The sequence below is a fragment of the Pongo pygmaeus genome, chromosome 11 (genome assembly GCF_028885625.2).
Source record: "Pongo pygmaeus isolate AG05252 chromosome 11, NHGRI_mPonPyg2-v2.0_pri, whole genome shotgun sequence".
NCBI lineage: Eukaryota > Metazoa > Chordata > Mammalia > Primates > Hominidae > Pongo > Pongo pygmaeus.
In genome coordinates this window covers 132,839,532-132,865,189 of record NC_072384.2, presented here as the reverse complement: position 1 = coordinate 132,865,189, position 25,658 = coordinate 132,839,532, and the positions used below count along the sequence as shown (strand labels likewise).

Genomic DNA, 25,658 nt, shown 5'->3' with positions numbered 1-25,658 from the left:
CTTTTTAAAAAGATCAATATGTATAGTGATGTTTAAAGACCTTGAAATGCCTGGTTAAAAATGAGCACTGGGCAGGGGCTGGGGATACAAAGGTGGACAAGATGTTGTCTTTACCCTTAAGAAACTCACAATCTTAGAGAAGGAGACAGGGAAGCAAAAGGAAAATGGCAAGACAATGTGACAGTGTGATAAAGACAGGTAACAGGTATAAATAAAGTATCAGGGGAACCCTAGGAAGGAAGGGTGGATGGGCTGGCCCTGCCTAGGAAAAACAAATGTGAACTTCTCTGCAGCAGGATTTGGAGTTTCAATCTTCAGCTTCAAAAGGTGAACCTAGAAGGTCACAGGGTGAAGGTGGAGAAGGTCATAGGGTGAAGGTGGAGGAGTAGGCTTGGGGTAGGACTTTCTTCATCTATAAGAAATGAGCCTGGATATAGGCAAGCAGAAAGAACCAGAAGGCAAGTGAAATGCTTCTAGAAGTGGGGTGGGAGTCAATTTTGCTTTCAGAGTTCTTCTGAGGATCTGCACTGGCTGTTCTGACCAAGAGCAGAAGCATTAGCCACTGGTCCTCACCAGCAGACCCTGCACTGGAAGGGCACCTAGCAGAGAAGGTCGCACAAGGGCCATCCCCAGTTCCAGTCTGATAGAGGGCATGGTTCTCTCTGTCTCTGGCTACTTTCTGCTCTCACTAATCACTCCAATCAGTTTCTTTTTACATTAACTACTTCTGGGCTGTTCTGTTAGACTGCCTTCTAACCCAAACGGTATCAGTAATAGATGGAATAATCTCAGTCTGATATGTGTGACTATTTCTCAGTGGGTTCAGCACTCAGAGGAGAGAGGAGTAAGGGGATAAATCCCTCACCTCTCACAGTGTGGGTACTCCATACCTTTCAGCTCCTTTTCCCTTTCATCACAGTGTGGCTCACGGCTTCACCCTCCAAACTGGCCTTCTTTCCGAATCCCATCCCATCAAATAACCATCGGGTTTGCGATTCTGTCAGCTCTGTTTCAAGAGACTGTGCCCTTGCTTTTATCTTATTGGTGTTTTTTAAAGTAAATACAGTTCTTCTCAAATTGCTGAAGCAGCTTGAGGGTAGAAAGTTTGTCTTCTGCTGCCTAAGGCTCCTTCACAGAACTGTGAGCAGTATTTGTAACACACAGGAAGCATCCCTCCTGTGCTGGTCGGATATCACCTCTGAGTCTGTATTTTTAACAACTTCCAGAATAACGCAACATGTATTCCTTCTAATTTTTGAAAATTATGAGTAAATGACTAGGTGACTTGCCTACAAGGAGAGTAAGCACATGAAGAGGTCAGGGTTATAATAACGAGCCACTCAACAGAATTAATCTGACACTTAATGACACATACTAGTTTTTATGCATTCGTGAACAAGCCAGAAATAGTGGCCAGCACACATAATAAATGGCTGTAATTAGTGTTGCTTATATATAATTAGGTCAAGTTTTCAAGTTTGTCTATTGTTCATGCCTTGGGATGCATAACCATGGATTGCTTTCCTTGATTCCATATAGTGTACTAACTAAATCAATCTCTGTCTCTTCCTTTTTCTCAAAGGGGAGATTCCAATACCCACGACGGCTGAAATTCACGCTCCCAGGTTCTCCCCAAAGCTCAGAGATGCAGCTTGTTCCACCCCTCGCTGCTTCCTCCTCCCACTCTCTTCCACGGAGGCTGTCCTAGATAGCCTGCGTGCTGAACAGCTAAGAGGGCACATATTCTTGGCTGTGGATTTACTTTATAAATGAGATGAATAAATTTAAATGAAAATTTTGCCAATATTATTATAAAACTGGTAACTGGGAAAATGTAGGAGGCTAATATTCTTCAAGCCTCGCTGATTCTAGAACTATCTCCACGGTTGAAGTAATAAGTCGTCAATGTTTAAATGGAAGCCTTGAACTTCTAGCAGAGGCCTTCCTGTACTGTTTATTACTACTTTCAAGAGAAGTGTAGCAATTCTTATGGGAGCACAGATTATATAGAGCGATTCTGTTTTCAACTGGATTTCCTCATAATTATTCATGTCAGACCAACTCAAATAATGCCTGAGAGGTAATACACACAGGAGGTAAGTGAAAAGACTAGTGAAGTTACAAATGTTCTCTGAGGATCTGAGAATGCAACAACAGTTCTCAGCCCCATTTCAAACACAATGGGTTTCTTTAAGGATTCTAATGAGAGGAAAGGACCTTAGCTTGGGGCAGGGGTCATTCCCCAGTCTCAGCATTAGCAAGAGTTTAGCAAGATACTTTCAACCACCTCTTTCAGCTGTTGTAAATTTTAGGACCCTTGTAAGTACTTTTTAAAATAAGTAACACAAAGAGAAGTGTCTGTGACACATTGAGCTTTTTGTAGAGAGGAGCTCATGAAAATAAAATAAAATATGAAAGATGAAGGAATAATCTAAAACCACAACCACTGGGATATTTCAGAGACCTAGACACCTGAGAGAGACAGAGACCGAGAGAGAGAGCGCGCGAGTGCGCCAGAGCTCCGTGTAGGCAGAGAACTCCTGACAGATGTTTCCATCTAAGGTACCCTGATTCACATACTACCAAAAGAGTATAAATTGGTACAACCTCTCTGGAAGGGAATGTGGCAATATGTTTCAGTATTAATCTTAAATATATCCATATCCTTGATGCTGTCATCACCGTTCTAAGACTGTCCTAAGAAAATAATCAGAGATCAGGTCTGATTTATGAACACAGATGGCCATGGTACTATTATTTGTAGTACCAAAAAAATCAGGATCTAATTTAAATATTCAAAATTGGGGAGTGGCTGAATGTGTAAAAGTATATTCATATGACAGAATATTATGTAGGTATTATAATGTTTTAGAAGATTTTTTAATGACATAGGAAAAACTCATTAGGTAATATTAAAGAGCAGAATATAAATAAAAACTATACATATGTTATGCTAGCCACCCTTCCCTCCTGCTATGAAGTGGTAAGGGGCAAATGCACAAGGAATTATACCAAAATATTAACCATGGTTATTTCTGGGTGATGGGACTATAAGTGATTATGATTTCTTCTTTATATTCTTGTATTTTCTAAATTTTCTAACATGAGAACATATTACTTTTATGATAAAGCTTCCTTCCTAAAGGAAGAAGAGGGGACTGGAGAGGCCTAGTTATGGAAATCATCATCTCTCTTCTCGACCTCCACCCCGGTGGTGTTCCCCGGTGGTACTACCACGTGCCTAAACTGGAAACCTGATTCCCTGATCCCTAGCCTCTGATCCTGCCTCTCCCCTCCGCATCTAATCAAGAGAGTCAATTTGCCACAGGCTTGTCGATTTTCCTTCCTCTCGGGTCGATCTATCATCTTCTCTCACCCCACGGTCCCTACCTCAGGTTAGGCCCTCATCATTTCTCTCTTGGATTATAAACTTCCTCTATTCTATTCACTTTCGGGAGGCTCTTTCTAAAACCCAGTTCTGGTCATGTCACTTACATATTTAAAATCATTCCATAGCTGCCCTGGCTCATTCCTACAGACTCCAAGGCCTAGCCTGTGTCTCCTCTAGCTCCTCTCTCTCTCTGCACCCTACACCACACACCCCGGAACAATCTGCCATTTCTTATCCCTCCCATGCTTGTACCAGCAGTTTGCTTGCCTTTGCAGCCTGGCTAGACCCTCAAGTCTTTTAGAAGGCCTAATGCCCCACTACTTCTGCTGGAAAATCTTCCCTGAACCCCTGAGACTGAGCTGGTTTTCTCCAAGACAGCTCACTGCACTCTGGGCAGAGTTTTGTCACATCACTTTACATTTTCTGTGTGGCCTGCTGGCTCTCTCATTATTGTCCTATATTATTTATAGAAAAGCTCTACGACTAAGAAAACAGAATGATTCTACAAATATACTCAACCCTGTGATCAATAGCTTCCTCGTGTGTTTAAGTGACAACATAAATAATAAGACCAAGGAAGAGCCAGACAGGATAAACGTACCCATCCTTCTTACCTTGGATCAAATATACGGTACAAATATTAAACAGCAGAGCTGGAATGCTCATTTCTTGAAAGCGACTGTATTGGAGAGAAGGAACAGAAACAGATTCAACAAAACATACAGCTACATTTGGCAATGGGGGCAGTGTGGGGGAGAAATGCTATACAGTTTCCTTAGCGCTACATTTCGCCATGAGCAGTCCCCACCTTCAGCGCACCTACAAGAGGCAGAGCCAGCATCTCTGCAAGTGGGCTTGGGAGGGATGGAGACCTGACTGTGAAGAGCTGCTGAGCTTGCAGAAGTGGGAAATGAGAACCCCTGCTCCCTTTTGCTTCAGGCTAATTAAAGTGACCTGCCTGTAAATGGAATAAGGGAACTGATGCTAAACTGATTCACTCCTCTACTCCCCGCCTCCAATTGGACTGGATAAGCGTGGTACTAATCAAAGGAATAATTTACCTAATTGCATGAAGCCATCCTGAGAGTTAACTTAGCACGACTGTTCTCCACTACCCAGCCTGGCTTCCCTGTGAAGCGATGATGAGCTGCTAAAAGCTCACTGGATAGCGGGGCTGAATTACTAGCTGGCTGTTTAAGCAGAGGTCAGCAAAGTATGGACCACAGGCCAAACCTGCTTTTGTATGACCCATGAGCTAAGACTGGTTTATGCATTTTTAAATGGCTGAAAAATAATCAAAGGAAGAACAATATTTTGTGATGTGTGAAAACTATATAAAATTCAAATCTCAGTGTTCTTAAAGTTTTGTTGAAACACAGCCACATTTATCCATTTAAAGCAACGCTGGTGTTTTCACACTACAACAGCAGAGCTGAGTAGCAGAGACAGAGACTGCACGGCCCACAAAGCCTAAACTATTTACTATCTGGTCCTTTACAGAAAATATCCATCAATCCCTGCCTTAAAGGCTAGGTCAGGTAAAAGTCATACATAACAGCATTCCACTGCAGCTTCGGTCCCAGGGTATTTAAAAATAACTTCCATTAACAAGGCTATCTTTACAATCAAGTCCACTCAAAGAAACTGCCTGCAGTTTGGGTTTCAAAATTGCGCCAAGTAGGATTTATACAAAATGCAGTTGTGAAGCTCCTGGAGTTGAGAGTAATTTGCCTGGGAAGATGGTAACATCAGGTTTTCTCCACCACTACTTCAACTTCCTCTGAATTCCCAAAGTCAGTGACCCAGAAGGAACTGCTCACATCCCCTAACTACCTGTCAGGGGATCCATGATGGTGCACAGCTTCCTGCAAACCTCATGCTTATTTTACGTGGAAGCCCTCAAACAGAGTGGCTTCTGGGTACTGCCACCTGACTGATGAGGAAGAGGCTGGAGAGAGAACCCCAGCAGGCAGCAGGTGTAGCTTCCTAAAATCAGTCAATATTCCCAAGACACTTTCATAATGGGATTCTTCTGGCACTTGCCACCCTCCCTTGGCATCTTTTCTGAATGCCATGGCTAAGAAGCCTGAGGCCTTGTCTTCACATTATAGTCAGGCAGTCTCTGTAAAGGACCTAAGTGGGAAGGTGCCTGAGAACAGGCTTTGTGTCCCAATAAACAGAAGTGCCAGGGGACTCTGTGACTCCTACCCGCAAAGTCTATTAGTTGGGCCTGAATCACTGAGCAAGAACCAGGCAGAGAGCAAATATCCCACAGTTCCCCTTCTCCCAAAGCTCAAGATTTGGATATGAATATAAACCATTATGATTCCTTTTACTACATTATGATTCCCACAGTTCCCCTTCTCCCAAAGCTCAAGATTTGGATATGATTATAAACCATTATGATTCCTTTTACTACAAACATAAAAAAGTCTGGGCCCCTGTTATGGGAGCTCCCTTTTCAGAAATGAGAGACATATGTTATAAATAAACAAAATAAAACAAACGTCTATGTTAAGTCCAAGAATTAACTTAGCAGCAGAAAACATGGAGATAGAAGAAACTACCTGGAAGGGGTATTACTCAACCCATCCAACCAAAAAGCACAAGAATGCATTTGGTATCTGCATTTGCTTTCTAAGCAATCAAACAAAGGAGTCATTCATGTACCTAGAACCTCTTTAGAACTAGGTTGAACTGTAGGTAAAGGAGACATTTGGAGCAGGTAATCCTACCTGGAAGGCAGTGCTTCCCTATCTGTTTCCCATCACAGTTCTAGGATATGAACTAGTATATACATATGCTAATATATGACAGCACACTAGGGTAGACAAGACTGCTAGTAGGTGGCCCTCACGGAACTGGAGCCAGATTAGGTGGCCCTGAGGGCTGAGGCTCACTATCTCAGACATGGGCTAGGCAGCTCCAGTCTAAGTTGCCAACTGCAAATACACAATGGTCAAGTTGCTCTACAGTTCTGAGGCTATGACTTCTGAACTAGTAGGTCCTTAACTCAACAAACAATCACCATACTAGTGCCGCACACTCAGCCCCCATTCATTCTGAAAGTCATCATGGTAAACTGACTTCTTGGAAAGGTGAAACTTGTGGTTTACACACTTATTCTGAACCTAAGGGCATGATGTGTAAATAAATGGTACCCCCTCGCACAGACTCATCTCTAATTGAGGCTAGCTTAAATGGACTTTTTTTTTTATTTTTTATTTTTTAAAGGACTGCCACCAAAAGCACGGACATAGTGGTCTGAGGCAAACAAAGCATCAGAGAACAATTCCAAACAGTAGGCTACTCAAAAAAGCACCAAGGAAAAATGGATTTTTGTGAGGGCAAGGCAGGCAGTAGGGGCAGGAGAACAAATGCAGTGACTTCTGAATAAGGCCATTTAGCTGATTTATAAATGACCTCACCAGAGCCCTTTGCTGTGGGAGATTGATGTGCTCCTCCTTCCAAAGCTGGGGTCCATGGACTTGTTTTCGGGGGAAACAAGGAATCAACTCCAAGGGTGCAAAGCCCTTATTTTCAAACCTTAATTAACTGGAACCTAATTAGGACCTCAGAGGGTTTTCTTTCCACTTAAAAGGAAAATGTTTTTCTCTCTCAAGTCAGCATGGTGTAAATGAAGGCAAAGTGAACACAGGGCAATTTGAATTTCTTGCATATAAGCAACTCACTTAACCTTTAGGGGCTTCAGCTCTCTAACTGATAAATTGAGAAGGCCAATAGAGACAGATTCCAAAGCCATTTTCAGCAATAAAACTCTGATTCTGAGACATGCCAACAGATCTTTATCTATCAATAATCTGAGATCATTCTTCTATTTTGACAACTATACCCCATCCTCATATGAGCTGGGATCACCTGACAGTCTTCTATAGTTTTTAGAGTATTTCATATATTTAATTCAACTGAACTTTGCAACAAACTGGTGGGGTGAAGTCTCTAAAATGTTATGGCATTAAAAAAAAAAATGTTATGACAGAAACTTTCCTGTGATGTGCTTCAGCAGCCACTGGTTGGTTATTCTAGAAGTTAGAAAAAGAAGAGAATCAAACAGAGGAAGACAAACCCATCACTAAATGTTTTAATTTATATAGATGTATATTCATCCACTAATTTTTTGTAAATGTAAGGCTTTCAAAAAGGGAATGCTAACCAGAATTCTACATAGTCTTTTCTGAATAAACCACACTCACAATTCACAGTTCATACGTTATCATTTGGTTTCTTTAAAAAGAATGAGAATTTAGACATTTATGAAGCAATTTGAATACAGAATGCTTAATGGGTTCTGTAATTATCCCCTGTTTTACAACTGAATTTTTAAAGACTTATCCTTATCCAGGTCTTTCCAAAACATTTAACTTAGTTTTTATAAAAACAACAGCTTCTTTTTTATGTTCATATTTGATCGGTTTCCCTGATATTTAGTTAAACTGCATAATTACAACAAGTACAACTGGCCTAGCCAGGTTTGAGAATACACATACCACTCCCCTGGTGGGGGCCAAGGGAGAAGGCAGTACCAGACAGCCGGTGCCACCTGCTGCATCACTGATCACCGCGTTTTACAGAGGGAAGGATGAGCACTGGCTGAGATATTGTGGGGCTGGACTAGAGCTGGGGGAGGGAGGTCAGGGACAGAGAGACAGATTTTGGCTCGTTAGCATCCAGTTAGTAGTTAGAATCACAAGAGGTCACTCAGGGTGGGAGTATGGATAGAGAAAGAACAAAGGTCAGGTAGATCCCGGGGAATGCCAACCCTGAAGTGGTGGACAGAAGAGGCTTCTGCAAAGGGGGCCAGCAGGACATTACTGGAGATGTACAAAGAGAAACAGAGAACCAGGAGGTGGGTTTCAAAGGGGCTGGTGCAGGTCAGAAGTCTAAGAAGCAAGAACTGTAAAGTGTCCTTGGACTTGACAATCAGGCAGCCACCTGTAAATGAGAAACAGAGTGTGTTCACACTCCCGTGAATGATTTCTTAAAGGAAGGAAAGTAGGTATTCTGTAATCCCCTATGCCTTTAGTTTCTCTTCCACCACGTCTGCTGTCTTCTTCAGCGTCCACTCTGCCTCTTGTCTCCCTGTCAGCATTTTCATGCAGACAGGCCTGCTCAGGCTGCCCGAACCCAGGCTGGGGAAGGAGGAGCAGGAGAACTCCAGAGGCTACCCTGACTCTGCCACGCACAGGCAGGACAGGTCATCCACTGGTCCCAACGGCAGCCACTTCTTCCTAGGCCCAGGGCAGCACCTATTTGCAATGCCTGCTAAGAAGCATTTGTGCAAGTCTGTTGCAAAAGGGAGGATAAAATCAGAACTTCAATCAGAAGGCTTCACAAGGCCTTTCAGATTTCTCCCAGCTGACAGGCTCAGGAAAAGAAGTCTGCATGAGGCGGTCTGGTGAACAGTTCCACGTTCCTACCCACCTCATTTCAGACATGTGGAAACTTCCCAGAGCACACAACAAGCAAGGAAGGAGAGTTTGGGTGAGAAATATAAATGAAGGAGAAAAAAAGTCCACAATACAAAACATAGTCTCTGCTCTGTAGTATACTGACAAGCAATGAAAAAAGAAATCCTGGGTCCTAACAGTTACCGACTCTCAGACACGGAAATTCAGGGAGGTTTAAGTGACAGCTACCTAAGTCCCAGAGGGCTGCCAGCAAGGCTGTGAGACTTCAGAGTTATCAATAACAATCCAGGCCAATGTGTTCTTCAATAGCCAATGTTCTACAGCAGGGGTCCCCAACCGCCGGGCCATGGGCCATACTGGTCCATGACCTGTTAGGAACCAGGCCGCACAGCAGGAGGTGAGCAGTGAGTGAGTATGACCACCTGAGCTCCGCCTCCTGTCAGATCAGTGGCAGCACTAGATTCTCATAGGAGCTCAAACTCGATTGTGAACTGTGCATCCGAGGGATCTAGGCTGCATGTTCCTTATGAGAATCTAACTAATGACTGATGATCTGAAGTGGAAGTTTCATCCCGAAACCATCCCCCACCCCTGGTCTGTGGAAAAATTGTTTTCCATGAAACTGGGCCCTGGTGCCCAAAACAATGGGACCGCTATTCTACAGTCTCCTCAGTTCTCTGCTTCTTCAGATATTAATCTGGAATTTGTAAACAAATAACTCTTTTTTGGGAGATGAGGTATAAGAAGAAATACTTTTTTTCCAAGCCTTCATATCAGATACCGGTCAGCTGCCTCCTAAATTTCCGTGTCTCCTATCCTTGCCTCCATTAAAGAACAGGTTTGAGTAGAGACCTGAGGTGAGGATCACAGACTGGACACAGCCTTACAAGGGAAGACCAGCTGGGGGTTTTGGTCAGAGCCACCCACACAGACCTACTCTTTGCCTTGGCTCATGTCATTAGGCCTCGTGTACCTGTGGAATCATACAAAATGCAGAATATTTTGCATAATATCCTGTATTTGGAGAATGAATGGGAGTGAGTTCCTGCCGGCCTCAGAGAACATGATTTTAGTGTGGTGTCTGGGGCAAGGAGAAGGAAGGAAGAGTCTAAGCCTGCCAAGCTGCCCTCATCCACGCTGGGTTCAGGCACGAGTCAAATCTGTTGGCTACACTAAAAAAACACGTACTGACCTGATCCAAACGAAGTGCGCCATCCACAAAGCGCTGCTGGCGTAATTGCTTGGCAATTCCGTGGAGATTCAAGACGGCCTGGTGTACCTCCTCGCTGCTATGCTCTGGGGAAATGGGGGGCAGCTCTTTCGCAGGGATTTTCTCAGTTGGGCTTTCAATCATGCTCTGTGCATGCTCGTAGCTAAGTTTGGTGCAGGAGCAGATGATGGTCCGGCCAAACCATTCATCAAGGATCTGCAAAGATGGACAGATTACGAGGGAATTGTGAGGACAAATGTTTTTCAGGTTTTTCTTCCTTCAACCATTCATCCATACACATTCAACAAAGATTTATTGAGCACTGACTGTGTGCTCGGAATGGTGGCAGGTTCAGGCTAGGCACCCAGATGAATCAGAGATGGAAGCTGCTGCCCTCAGGGAGCTTAGTCTCCACCTGGCTTGGAATTAATCCAATGGGCACTGGATGCCTATGGACGGTCCCCAAGCACACCAGTGGCACAGGCAAGGCATGCTGGAGGCTTTTTCATTAGTTTCTGTGAGTGGGCATCAATGTCGACACTGAGGGGAGTAGAGGAGAGAGCTGCCAACAACGTGGCAGACAGGGACTCTGTGGGCTTGGGAACAGCTCGGATGTGGAGTGAGGGAGAAGGGGAAGGCGGGGACACTGACAGAAAGAGTGAACACAGGTGGAGAAGCAGGATGAGGCTAGAAAGAGAAAACCCATTCTGACTTTTCCATTTGGGGCACATATGTAGAGACAGAAGTCTAGAACAGGCTTCTCAATCTTGGCACTGTTGGGCTGAATAATTCCTTGTTGGCCAGGGGGCTGAACTGTATATTATAAAATGTTCAGCAGTATCCCTGGCCTCTATCCACTGGATGTCAGGAGCACCTCTCCCTACCAAGTTGATAATCAAAAATGTCTCCAGACATGGCCAAATGTCTTCTGGGGGAAAGCTGGCCCAGGCTGAGAACCACTGGGCTTGAAGGAGATATACCCAAGTTTAGTGGTGGTGCCAGCTGAGCGGCGGGATTACCACTGAGGTGCATTGTATCATTTTCACTTTTCTGTATTTTGTATAATAAATATGTATTACTTTTAAAACAAAAAAAGGACATTAAAACATCTTGGGGACTCCTGGGTCTGAGGTTCAGGGAGAGATGTAGGTGAGGGGATCTGGCAGGCATTTGGATGTGGGCCTGGGCCGTCTGGAGGTGGAACGATCTATGGAAGAAAGGGCGGTTGGGAGAGGCGAGGCTGCTTGGCCTAACACCTCCTTCATGTTAAGGAGAGAAGAGAAGCCAGGGAATGAAAACAGTAGAAAAACAAGAGAGCCGAGAGAGACAGGACAAAAACCAGGAGTGACCGATGTTAGGAAAAGCAGGAGAAAAGAGCTTTAAGAAAGGGGACTCAAAGACAACACAGGGCACTCAGAGAGCAATTGCTATGAGACAGGCATTGTTCACACTCTCCATATGGCAACTATTTAATTCTCATAACAGTGCTATGAGGTAGGAATTTTGCTATCCTCTTCTTCAGTTGAGGAAACTAAGACATAGAGAAATTAAGGAATTTGCCCAAAGTTACACTGCTAGAGACTGGCAAAGCTGGGAACTGAACCCAGGCAGTCCAGCCCTAGAGTGTCTCTAAACCACAAGTGTATGTCCAATGCCACTTGGATGTCAAGGAGGAGAAAACAAAGACAAGCTCCTGGCATTGAGCATTTGCTGGCTGGTGGTGTTTATGAAGGCTATTTTAGGAAAATATAGGACAGAGGCAGAGTCACACTGCAAAGGTTTAAGGCATGTACTGTAAATGGGTTCTGGAGATGCTGTGAGGAGGGCTCTAGCTCTTCTCACTCCCAGGGCAGCCAGAGCTTCAGCCTCCCATCAGCCTCGTGCACACGTCCCCAGTGCTACTCAAACAGCAACATCTTCTGTGTGTGACATGACATGAAAAAACCTGGGAAGCACCGGGTTAAGGATAGGTGGGGGCATCGGAAGTGGAGGCAATGCAACCAGTGTGGATGACCACTTCCAAAAGAACAGGAGGGAAGGAGCGCTTTGGAATGAGCAGAACAGAGGGCTGTGTGGCAGTTGCAGGGTAAATAAGAGAAACCAGCATTGAAGGAAGACTGAAGACACAAGAGAACAAAAGGGATCTTGGGCCAAGTGGAGGCCATCCATCCCGGACAGAGGAAGCGCGGCCTGGTGCGGAGGAAGGAAGGAAGGAAAGGGCAGGAGACCCTGAGGGGAAGAGGAGGGAAGCTGAGAGCATGACTATCACAGAACCCCAATCTATGTAGTTGAGCATGAGGCAAAGAACAAAGGAGGCTAGGTGGAGTTTGAGGGCCTGAGGAGAATGGAAAAGCTCTGGATAAACGCGTGGAAGTCTATTTTCTGTGCAAGAAAAGGGAGGGAGCACCAGTCAAGAGTAGAACATTTTACCTTTTAACCTGGGCTTGCAGACATCCCCCTTGCCTTGCTCTTCATCAGCCAACCCTTCTGTTCACAAGCTCTCAGACAATGCTTTCCGAAAAAGCCAATTGAAGAGTATGTAGGCATTCCCCATGGGGAAGGACTGAGCCCAGCTCAGGTGCTGTTCACACCACAAAGCCTCCAGGGAATACAGCTTCTGCCCTGGAAGGCTGGAGAGACCACTTTGGTACCCTCACCCTCCCTTAAAGGAAGAATCAATACTCTTGAAAAATGGCAGCCATGGGGTAGAGGAAAAGAATGGTGGCAACTACTCACATTTTTATCCAGAGCAAAGTCTTATAAGAATCTTGAATGTGTAATCACTGACTTTAACTTTTCTTTTAAAAAAATCCTGAAACTATTCTTTCCATATTATTCCAAGAACTACCACTATCCAAAGATATAAGGGATTCAAATAATCTCACAAATCTTCCACTGTGGCAAGCAGGTCTGAATTTGGCTCTCAGGAAGCATGTGGGTGCTGTGGGCAAAAGCAACTGTAGAGTCAATTCCAGGTACCACCTGACAGTCCCAGTGGGGAATGCCACGTGCAGGTCTCCAGAAGAGTGTGAAGAGCCCCTTTTAGGCTCAGCCAGGCTTGTCCTCTTCGCACATCCACATTTCCTGAAGAGCTGCTCCAGCCTCCTCTGGAATGACAGGGCCATGACCTCTTCATTCTTGTGGTCTGAAGGGTTTCCCCTGGTGATTTAGCTTGCTTCCTTTTCTACATTTCATTCCAAACCCAGTCACTCCTCCTGTGTGTCTACATTGGGCTGTACAGTCTGCCTTCAGCATGCTCAGGGAAAGTCAGTTTCAGTTCTATTCCACTGTTCTCTTTCACATTTCACAAGTGGTCTGGAGGTTCCCTCCAGCATCCAGCATTCACGTCACAGGGTCTGCAGTCTCCCAGGGTCTGCGGTCTTTTTCCCTAGTGAATGCTCCAGCACAGGGCAACCACTGCACCCTGATCGGGCATTTGCTTTCACGTAAACCATGGGTCAAGAACTGCTTTCAACATCTAGTGAATTTTGGCCAAGCACGGTGGCTCATGCCTGCAATCTCAGTACTTTGGGAAGTCAAGGCGGGTGGACTGCTTGATGTCAGGAGTTTGACATCCTGGCCTGGCCAACACAATGAAACCCCATTTCCACAAAAAAACAAAAACAAAAGCAAAAATTAGCTGGGCATGGTGGTGCGCACCTGTAATCCCAACCACTCAGAAAGGTGAGGCATGAGAACTGCTTGAGTCTGGGAGGTGTTGGTTGCAGTGAGCCGAGGTTGTGCAACTGCACTCCAGCTTGGGCGACAGAGTGAGACTCGGTCTCAAAAAAACAAAACAAACAGAAAAAAACTTAGTGAATGCTCCAGGCCCTCTTCCCTGAAATATTTATGCATAAAACGTAGCAGCAAGTTCCACGAGGTTCCCAGACATCCCTGTACCCTGCAGGCCCACGTCTTCTGGCTCTAAGCACATCTCTGTAGCTCCCTCTCACCCCTCTGATTGCTGGCCCTGACCAGGAGCCACTTGGAATCCTGAGGTATTCCTAAAATCGATTACCTGAGACTTGTCCAAAGCAGCAGCTTGTCACTGTTTACCAAAGCCTGCTCACCGCCCATGCTGGCACTGGCTATCAGTTCATTTGAGCTCCTTTTTTTTTTCCTTAATGGGCACCTCTACTTTGTTTCCTTATCAGTCAAGACAGATGTCCCTTCCTAACAGCACATAGGAACACCACCAAATTGGAGACTGCAGTGCTGATGATCACTTTCCCATAGCTCTTTTGCTTCACTTCAGTCCTCTTCCTTAACGCCTGCAACCCCGAAAATCCATCCCAACCTTCTCTTTAAATACACGAAGGGCTGAGGTAGAAGCTTGAAGAGCCATCAGGAACTTCCTGCTCAGGCACAGGGACCTCTGGCAGCCAAATCTACTCTGCCTTAACACAATCCAGTGCTTCTGGGAGTCACACCTGACATGTACTAAAAAATGATCAGGCCAGGGAAAGAAGGCCTGAAACCATCTTCTGCAGACGCCAAGCAGAAAAGAAAGGAGTCTGTTGTCATCTGACACAGAGAAAGGCAGCAAGAAAGCAAAGATCCAAATGGAGGGGGGGAGGTCCTCAGAATAGCCAACCTCACAGTATGTAAGGCAGGCCTCTCTGTATGGAACACCTAATTACTTTCCAATTTGGAAACTGGATTCACATCAATGCCCAGTGCATAACCAAAGCCAGTGGCAGAAGACAAAAGGACAGAGTTTTTCATGGAAAAAGTAGAAATAGCAGGGGAAGCTTCAGAAACAAAACCCTTCATAAAGAAGATCATGTCTTTCCTCTTTCCTTTCTTTCTTTCCTTTTTTTTTTTTTTTTTTTGAGACACAGTCTCACTCTGTCACTCTGTCGCCAGGCTGGAGTGCAGTGGCATGATCTGGGCTCACTGCAACCTCTGCCTCCCAGGTCCAGGTGATTCTCCTGCCTTAGCCTCCTGAGTAGCTAGGACTACAGGCACATGCCACCATGCCCGGCTCATTTTCTGTATTTTTAGTAGAGATGGGGTTTCACCATGTTGGCCAGGATGGTCTCGAACTCCAGACCTCGTGATCTGCCCGCTTTGGCCTCCCAAAGTGCTGGGATTACAGGCATGAGCCACCACGCCTGGCCCCTCTTTTCTTTCTTAATCACAGGATTTGGGTCACTCTTCTGTAGGCAGGTGAGTTTACTGCACATACTCTGGAATACCACTGTTCAGAATGTCAAATTAAATACAGTGCCAACACTGACTGAAGGCGTATTACTGGGAAAAAACTACTGAGAAAGGAATACATGATTATGTACTAAAGCATTGTAATTCAAGGCCTACCTACTGTACTAAGTAAGAATGGAAGTAGTCTAACACTCGGAGTATTCTTAAACCTACTACTTCTAAAACCTCCTTAACACATCTGGGAGCAGTGCATTGTTCAGCCCATTTTACAGTTGAGAAAACAGGCCAGGAACTTGTCAAAAGTCATATAAACTCCTAAGAGGTGGCCAAGACCAGATCCAGTTAAAGACAGACCCAAAATCTAGTGTTACTTTTATTCCATTTCAGGTGAAGATCATAAATTAGACAGAGGCAGATGATGAAGTAAAATAAACCAAGTATGTCTCAAACACATATCAATTTTCTATATTGATACAAAAGTATGACCACCTCCTTTGAAAATTATTCAGTTCCATTCGAATGTATTTTTAAATTTATCCTCTGAAAAATGTCAGCACCTCATTAAGATATATCTCTGGTTGAAAAAACTGCAAGTGGGGTTAATTTATAATCTTAAATAATTAGGTATAAAATCGCTTTTGCAGGAGCTCCGGGCTTCCGTATGCAAAATATTTTGTTCAAAAAAATATGAGGAAGAAATAAATCTTTTCCTGATTGGAACAAAACCAGGCTGTTTGGAGTGACAGAGGGTGGGAGGGAGGCGGGGTGGATTTTGGCTGCTTCTTAGAGCTACGAACACAGGGCAATCATCCTTAGTAGGGGCAGCCCGGCAGTGAGAGAAATCAAAGGTGCCAAGAAGCAAGTGTCTGAAAAGGACTGGGCCGAGAGAGGACGGGCTGGAAGACAGCAGAGAGAGGCAGGTCATGCCTGTGGTGGAAAGGATGCCAACTTGCTAGGGAAGGTCCTAGTAACTGCAGAGGACAGAGGCAGTGGGGTGGCTAGAGCAAACAAGCGGCTACTCCACAAGCCCCAGTCCTCACACTAGGGCCACCATCACTGAGCCAAGCTCAGGCTTCCCCTGAAAAAGGAAGAGACGAACACAGTAAGATTAAGGTGTGAATATCTAGACTGAAGCACCATTGCACACAATCCACTTATACCCAGCAGAATGCTTGCTTTCTCTTCACAGGTGGCTCACTGCAACTTCTGCCTCCCGGGTTCAAGCAATTCTCCTGCCTCAGCCTCCCAAGTAGCTGGGACTACAGGTGCCCACCACCATGCCTGGCTAATTTCTGTATTTTTAGTAGAGATGGGGTTTCATCATGTTGGCTAAGCTGGTCTTGAACTCCTGACCTCAGGTGCTCTGCCCACCTCAGCCTCCCAAAGTGCTGAGATTAAAGGTATGAGCCACCATGCCAAGCCAAATATTTGTTTATTTATTTATTCATTCATTTATATTTTAGAAACAGGGTCTCGATCTGTTCTCAATCTGATCAAGTGATCCTCCTGCCTCAGCCTCCTAAGTAGCAGCAAGGCAGAGAGAAATTTTGATGTGGAAAGGGGAACTTCAGCAGTTGAAGTTGGCTAGCCTCTCTCATTTCCAAGAAGGAGAAATGAAAGGTACTTGGGAGAATGATGAGTCTTAAAGGAAAGAGGAGTGGAAAGCAAGGTTGAGGTTGGAACCCAAGAAAAAAGGCTTGGAACCTAGTGACAAATAAAAGGATTCCCAAGTAGCACTGAAGGTTCAGCTGAGAAAGCCCCAACTGGTACACAACATAGTTCTACAATGTCCAATTCTCAGAATGGAATGAGTTAAGCAGGGAGGAAAAGATCTGCTCAGCTACAAGGAGGGGGCAGAGGCTTGAAGGATATGAGAAGATAGCAGGTGGGGAAACTCAACCTTGACTGATGTCAGGTCCCTGGAGCTGCGGAGGCGGCCTGCAGCATAGCAGAGAGCTCAGTTATACATAAAAGGCAGCTTCTCTCCTGTGAGCAGCAATGCTCCAGGACGTGAGAGGAGAGGCTGGTTGCAGGAAGACTCTGGAGTCCATGCATTTCCAGCACAGAAGACAGGCAGAAAACAACAAGGAAAAAGTTACCATTGTAAGGGCATTTTATCTTTTATTCTGAATGAGAGATTGTAAAGTTTTAATGGAGAGACAAGCCTTAAGATTCAGAAGGATCACTCTGACAGCTGTATGCAGAGTAGATGATGTGGGGCAAGAGCAGAGGCTGCAAGGACAGTCAGGAGGCCACTGTATTTGTCAAGGTGAGAGAGAATAGCTTGGACGCAGGTATTAGTGCCGGCAGTTAAGGAAGGGGGCTGATTCTGGAGGCATTCAGAAAGCAAAGCAGTGATGACACACTGGCAGACTGGATGCAGATGTAGCATGAGAGAAGACCAAAGTCAAGAATGACCCCATGGTTTTTGACCTAAGTAAATGGCTGAAACAGGCGACTTCCATAGTACACTCCGGGTCCTGACTGATCCTATATGGCACACAGCAGGGATGTCACAGGAGACGCAAACTGAGGATAGCTAATCAACTGTGAGACCCTTCTTTTATTATTCTGATCTTTGGCCCTAAGATTCTAAGGTTCTAAGGTCTAAGGACTTAGTTACTAAGTCAGAGAATAAGACTCTCACAACCAACATGTGAGAAATATGCTAAAAATAAATTATTCAGCGTTTATTGACCTAAAAGCCTGAGCACTAGCTTAATGAATGCATACATGTCCAAGATTTTCTACTAAAAAAAAATTTAGTAGGCGTTAAGAAAATGTTGGAACAGTCTTTCTATAGCTGACCATGCCTGCTCCAGAAAGTAAGCCATTCCAATAGACTAAGGAAAAATACACAGCTTTCTCCACTTCAACTCCAGGTGAGACTGGTGGCTACGCAGCAGCTGTGGCATGATGCTATTGGCCCTGCTCTTGCTCCTTCTAAGTCCAAACCTTTACGCCAAGAGAAGTCACCACTGCATGCAAAACCAGCCTCAGACTTTGGCCACACAGGCTTCGGAGACCCTCCTCTTCATCACTGGGTTCTTGATGCAGGGCCACCCCTTGCCCGTTGGCCTTCTCTGGCTCCCTCACCCTCCCATCTGGTTCTGAACTTTGTTCCCCCGGCCCTTGCTAAACTCAAGCTTTCCTTGCCAGTGCCTTGAGGAAGGACCATCCCTTGGATGTGAGTCTGGAATCTGACCTCTCATTTCATGCATCTTGATTTGTGGGTAAGAGATACTCATCCCAGGACTAACCAACCAGGTCTACCTCTCATGTGGTCGCTTGGTCTGGGTAGGGTGTTTGGATAACCACAGTACAAGGAGTGTGGTTAGTGGGCTTTGCCCTACAACCCTGTCTCTAGTCCAAACTCTCATTACTTCCGATCTGGCTTGGTTTGCACTGAGGCCCACAGCCCCTCCTGGATCCTGTGCCTACTTCACGCCTGCTCTCTAGTCCCTAATGCCAGTGGCCTGGGCACCAGACACTACCTTCAACAGAAACCCCAGAGGCCAACTGAGTTACAGAGTTTGCCACTTTCTAGTGCTTCTTTTATGATCCTCATATTTTAGAAGCTCATTAGATTGGGCAGCTTTTTATTTCTTGGGTCTGACTTTGGCAGGCAAAATTCAGACTCAAAGTTATTTTCTGTTGACTCAAGTTAGCTTTTTTCTATGGGCTTTTATTTCCTGTTTAGTTAAACTTTCACAAAAATAAGCATTTATAAAAATATAAAAGCTACACATGTTTTCAAAAAACATTAGAAAATACAAAAAAGTAGAAAAAATTACTCATAGTTTTACTACCCAAACATAACCGCTATTGGCATTCGATTTTATTTCCTACTGGTCTTTTTCCATTCATTTTTTTCCCCTATGCATGATCCCACCCCCATCAAAATATGATTGCTGGCATACTGTCCTCATAATGCCTTCTTTGTTTTCAGATAGCATTTGCCTCTTAACTCTTAAAAAAATCTTTAAAAGCGTCCTTTTTTTTTATTAACCCGATATTTAAGAGCTATAAAAACCAAATATAATGTGTATAACTTGTTTTGATCCCAATTCAGGCAAATTTGTGGGAGAAAGCAAGGAAATCTATTATGGACTGGGTTCAGAATGACACCAAGGCATTAGTAGTCACTGTTAGGTGTGCTAATGGCATTGTGGTATATAAGAAAATGTCCAAAATTTTTTCAGCTTCATACTAAAATATGTATGAGCAAAATGACATGTCTGTGGTTTGTTTTAAAATACTTTGTCTTGATAGTTGAATCTGGGAGGTGGGGAGGATGAGTTTATTGTGCCCTTTACTTTCATGTATGTTTGAAATTTTTCACAATAAAAATATTAAAGTATACATAGTTCAAATAGTTTTAAAGTATTGTTATGAAAAACAGCAGCCCCCATCCCTCTCTCTTACTTCCCAAGAGTAACTACTTTTACCTCTTTTAAAAGAGTATTTGGATATTAACTTTCTATATAACCTGTCTGCTACTTCCTGATTTTTTTTAGGCATTATTTGCAAATTTTTCACTACAGAAGATAATTTTTTCTTCCATACACACTCCCTCCCCCACCATGCCCACATAACTATTCAAGTCCTTAATCCTCCTAATACATGACAATGATCAGAATTCATTTTATCAATCTACTATTATGGTTACATAAATACTAAGTGTTACTTTTCTTTTCTATACAACTTTTTATTCTCATTGGAATTAATAACCGTCTTTTTATTTGCTTGATTTTTCTGTGTGCTACGTATATTAATCTACCCCAAACTTTCCACCAACCATCCATTTGGTTCTCAAGGTATGGTCCATGTACCCCTAGGGATCCCTGAGACCCTTCCAGGAGTCCAGGAGGTTAAAACTATTTTCATAAAAATACTAAGGCAGTGTTTGTCCTTTCCACATGCTGACATTTACACTGGTGGCACAAAAGCCCTCGTGGGTAAAGCGGCTGCCTTGGTGCAAATCTGACAATGGCACCCAGCACACCTGTGGCTACTGCATGCACTCCAATACCTCATACTCGTATCGAACAACCGAATGCTCTGGACAGAGGAGTAAAAATTATTAATTTTATGATGTCTCAACCCTTGATTGCTTGTCTTTTTCACTTTTGCTGCATGTAGAGGTACGCTGGTGGTCTTGAGGAAAAGCATATACATAACTGAGTCGTGAAGTGAACCCATTGCTCATTTTATGGAACACCATTTTTACCTGAAGGAACAACTGACAAACAAACTATAGTTTAGATTTGGGTATTTTGGGGAGAATGAGAGAGAGCACACTCTCTGGTGTCTGTTTTTTTTTTTTTTCCCACACGAGGTCTCACTGCGTTGCCCAGGCTGTGCAATCCTCTTGCCTCAGCCTCCCAAAGTGCTGGGATTAAGGACATGAGCCACTGTGCCCAGCCCTTTTTTTTTTTTTTTTTTTTTTTTTTGAGATAGAATCTCACTCCCATTGCCCAGGCTGGAGTGCAGTGGTGTGATCATGGCTCATTGCAGCCTTGACTTCCCAGGCTTAGGTGATCCTCCCACCTGAACCTCCTGAGTAGCTGGGACTACAGGTGCATGCCACCACATCTGGCTAATTTTTGTGTTTTTAATAGAGACAGGGTTTCAATATGTTGCCCAAGCTGATCTCGAACTCCTGGGGTCAAGCAATCTGCCCGCTTCGGCCTTCCAAAGTGTTGGAACTACAGGTGTGAGCCACTGTGCCTGGTCCAACCAACTTTTGAGAAATTATTAAAGTTTGGTGTAGTACAAAAATGAACAGCCACAATTATCTGAAAAAGTTATTAAAATGCTCCTTTCTTTTCCAGCTACATATCTACATAGCAACCAAAACAACTGATTCCAACAGACAGAATGTAGAAGCCCATGAGAGGATCCAGCTTAGCGTCTTCTTTTCTTTTATTTTTTTCAGACGAAGTTTCACTCTTACTGCCCAGGCTGGAGTGCAATGGCACGATCTCAGCTCACCACAACCTCCGCCTCCCAGGTTCAAGTGATTCTCCTGCGTCAGCCTCCCAAGTGGCTGAGATTATAGGTACCCGCCACCAGGCCCAGCTAATTTTTTGTATTTTTAGTAGAGATGGGGTTTCACCACATTGGCCAGGCTGGTCTTGAACTCCTGACCTCAAGTGATCTACCTGCCTCGGCCTGCGAAAGTGCTAGGATAACAGGCGTGAGCCACCACACCTGGCACTTAGCATCTTCTTTAAGACAGACCTGAAGGACAGTGTAGTAGCTGTGACAGGGATACTGACTATCTGGCCCTTTACAGGAAAAGTCTGCCAGCCCTGATCTAAGTGATTCCTTCACTTCTTTCCTGTATTGGATTATTTGTTTTCTGGGTCCCATGTCTTCCTCTTTCTTCATTTACTCCTTCATTTTGGTGAAGCACATCTTCTGGTGGCTTTCTGAGAAAGGGTATATGAGATGGACACTTTTGTTGATGCCTTGTATGTCTGAAAATGTCCTTTACTACCCTTTTTATTGATAGCTTCATTGGGTACAGAATTTTGGCATGGAGATCACAGTCCTTCAGAAATTAGAAAGCTTTGCTTCACGGTCATCTAATTTCTAGGGTTGTGGTAGAAAAGTCTGAAGTTATTCTGACTTCCGATTTTATTGTATGTCTTTTCTTTGTCCACAGTGTTCTGAAATTTTATAATGATGTGTCTTGATTATGTGTCTCCACCCCTGTGCTAGGCAGTTACCCTTTCAATATGGAAAATCACATCTTCCAGGAATGGGGCATTTCCTAAAATTATTTTGTTGATCATTTCTTTTCCTCTGTTTACTTTGTTCTCTATTTCTGGAACGGTCATTGAACAGATATTGTATCTCTTGGACTAGTCTTCTAATTTTTTGTCTTTTCTATCTCTTTTTGGGACAACTCCTCAACTTTACCTTTCAGTAGGAATCTTGAATCTTTAATTCTTCTAACCTGTGTTTAATTTGCAAGAGCTCTTTTTTTCCCTCCAAATGTTTCCTTTTTAAAGTATCAAGATTTTGATACAGCTACTTTCTTTTTTAAAAAAATTCCCTAAAGATATGTGATAATTTCTTTTCCCTGATAGTGTGTTTTGTTCTAGTTACTTTTTCCTGTTTGTTTACTTCCTGTTTGTTTACTTCGTTTCCTATTTGTTTACTTCTTTCCTGTTTTGTTTGTACTCCAGTTGAATTACACATATACTTAAGAGCCCAAGGGCTAAGTGTAAACTCTGGACAGAGTTTCATCAAAGTAAAATAAAGCTATTGTTGAAACAATGCATTAGTAATAGCCTCCCTATTTCACATTAGAAGCTTCCCTCGGGTTGTCTCTTCATACATGGAAATGAAATCCTAAAAAGCTCTGATTGTGTGGGTGAAGCTTATTGTCTGTAAGCTTTACCGTAGGGAAAGACAGCTGGGCTGCTGATTGGGAAACTCTTAAGGTTAGTATCTTTATATTTTTATTCCTCACTATTCAGATTCCTCAGAGATTTTCCCATGTCCCGACTTATGGATATAGGCCTGGCGACCAGAATTCTGGGGCTGGCAGCAAAAAGAAAGCTGACACTCTTAACATTCAGTATGCCAACATCCACTCAATCTCCCCCAAGGTGTCACTGCCATCAAGCATGTTTGATGTCCTCTAGTTCAGACACCTCTTACTTTACCCTGTCTAGAGAACACATTTCTGATCTTCCACTAAGTTATAGGAGGGGCAATTTTTAAAAACAAACTTTCAATACTGTTGTTAGCCTCATTCTCCCCCACCCCTCCCCCACTTTCTAGAATTATCTGGTACTGTCAATTTCGGAATTGTTTAGGGTTCTGCTGCATAAACTGGGTTGTTTCTTGGCTTTCTCTATTGCTGGCTCAGGATTCAGCTTTCTCAGGACTGCTAAGTCAGTTACACTCATCCATCTGCTACCCAGATTCCAAAATTTTGTTGCTGTTGTCTCCTCTCCCACTCTCTTTGTCCTTGTGGGTTTATGTCTTTAAAAAAAATCCCTTTACTGTTGTTTTAGTGAGGTTTTGGGAGGGAATGAAAGTAAATGTGGGTATTTGATCCTCTATCTTTATTTGGAACCTCTTTATAATTAAATATCTTTTTTTACTTCCATTTAATATTACAGTATAAACACTTCCCATGTTCTTCCATGGTCTCTGTCAACAACTTTAATAACTGCATATATTCCACTGAGAAGGCACCAGGGCTTACTTAATCATGACCCTACTTCTGAATGTTTGGAGTTGTTACGGTTGCAGCGAGGGGACTAGTTCTCTTTCATGTATCTCTCTCGTGCCGTTCCCTATGATACGCATAGGCACATCCCGACGACAGGCACAAACATCTTTTTCCTTATGCCTAGAAACCCCTGCTGACATCCTTCTCTCCTCTGTTCTTGGTCTGTGGTTTCACCACCCTGTGCCTTGATTATAGCACTACCTTGCTAATTCATCTTCACCGCTCCAATCATCCTGCACGACGATGCACCACTGACCTTTCTACAATCAGCTTTCTCATGACACTTCAGAGGAACCCTAACACCTACAATTCATTTGTGATTCTCCAGTTTGATTTCACCTCACCTATGTAAACTTCCCACTTTACCTAATGTCCTCCTCCAAACAGGCTCTGCTCTTCTAACTGCAGGCTGGGCTGCCCCTCCTGCCTTTGCCAATCCTCATTCAATCCCACTTACACCCTGTCTCCTGCATAAGCCTCCCTGGCATCACTCTGCTTACTCAATTTCTTCCTTCACCTGATAACAGACAAGAAACCTGTTCTAAGTGCTTAAGGTCAGTCTTGGCTTCTAAGTGGGGCCGATGGCTCTTCCGAGGCAGGGACTCTGACATTTCTCTATGGTGGCTACTCCATACCTCCCTTGTCTTACCACCATGGCACCCAAGCCAGTGCCAGGCACATGGTGAGTGCTTCATGACTCATGGAACGGAAAAGAGGTAAGTGGAGAAAGAAAACGTGTAAGTTGTTACCTTGCCCTCTGGAGTCAGTGTCCAGATCACAGAGAAGGTCAGCTTGTCGGACATGGGGTTGAGGCTGCACAGCTCCTCACACAGCAGCCTGGGAAGCATGGGGACCACCTGTAAACAGAGCACAGGCCCATGAGAACCTTTCTCCAACCCGCTTAGGAGAAGCCCGCTGGGCAGAGTTTTGGTGAACAGCTTCAGCTTTTCCAGAGCAAGCTGAAGATGGACGTGGCTCTGTTCCCAAAGACTGCAGAAAGACCACACTATTGTATACTTTTCCATGCGCCTCCAGAGTCAAATAGTAATGTTAGCTGGGAAAGTGAGGAGAACTGGTAAGGGAAGACAAAAGTACAATGCAAGCAATGGAAAATAGCTACATTGTATTACCTACTAAACCTGAAGCTCCAGACTCAAGAAGTACTTGTGCTTTCGGATATAAGCACTCCAGTTGAATTATACATATACTTAAGAGCCCAAGGGTTGAGTGTAAACTCTGGACAGGGTTTTGTTAAAGTAAAATAAGCTATTGTTATGGTTGAATCAATGTTTTAGTAACTGAATATACTGCAATTTACCAAATTACATGTTGGAACATTAAGAGAATACTTCAATAAAATATCACTAGAGTGATAAAACTGAAAGGGTCATACATCCAGGTTTCCTAGATAAACATTGTGATCAACTAGTTATCCATTTTCCCATTTTTTAAGCCTAAATTATTTCTTCTCCTTATTGATCTTTCTGTTCCATAATAAACTGAGTCAATGGGATATACTCTTTCATTTAAAATTGTTTTTCAGCTTACTTTCAAATGATGACTTGCAGTTGTCCCAAAATATTACTTGTTTTTTTCTACTATTCCAAAGATGAAATGAATATCTCTATCTGTATCTCCTGAAAATACTTCAAAAACTCTCTCCCATCTACCACTATCTGTTCCTTTTCCCATATTTTTCTTGATTAATGGCCGGACCATCCATCCCACCTCTCTAACTAAAAACATCAGCAGTACTAGCCATTTACTCAACACACTTACTATGGCCCATTTTGGCTTGCAGTGTTGAGCACAGATAACGCTGTAACCCCATGCTAGGTAACTGAGAAGTGATAGGCAAAGGGTGGCCATGCTGTAGTTGAGGTACATTCAGCAAACTATGTTTCTTTACGGGCAGAAACAGAACAAACCCCAGCGGCTTCTTATTCTGCATAAAGTATCTGCAACTGTACTCTACTTTAGTACAGTAAATATCTTTGGTATGGAATAGTAAATTCTAGAACTCATGGCCCACACCAGTAACAAATAATTGGCAATTGTTTGGTATTTCTAAAGAACACCATGTCTTTTAACATCTGTATGAAACCTAATGACTACCTGATAACTTTGGTAACAGCTTTTCCTAACAGCCTTCGGTAACAGCTTTTACAGACAACTACTTTTGAAATTTTTTTCTTGCCATTACTTTTGCAC

General features: G+C 43.7%; 1 protein-coding gene across 4 annotated transcripts in view; it reads right to left on the bottom strand.

Annotated features, from left to right (window-relative positions):
• The window catches only part of DIS3L2 (DIS3 like 3'-5' exoribonuclease 2), a 373,065-nt gene that overhangs the window by 63,874 nt on the left and 283,533 nt on the right, over window positions 1–25,658 (bottom strand). For all 4 annotated transcript variants that reach the window (XM_054477505.2, XM_054477506.2, XM_054477507.2 and 1 more), the window contains exons 12-13: window positions 24,197–24,304; window positions 10,013–10,246 (exon numbers count right to left, since the gene is read on the bottom strand). In XM_054477505.2, coding sequence (XP_054333480.1) covers window positions 10,013–10,246; window positions 24,197–24,304 — 342 coding nt within the window. The remainder of the gene's footprint in view (window positions 1–10,012; window positions 10,247–24,196; window positions 24,305–25,658) is intronic.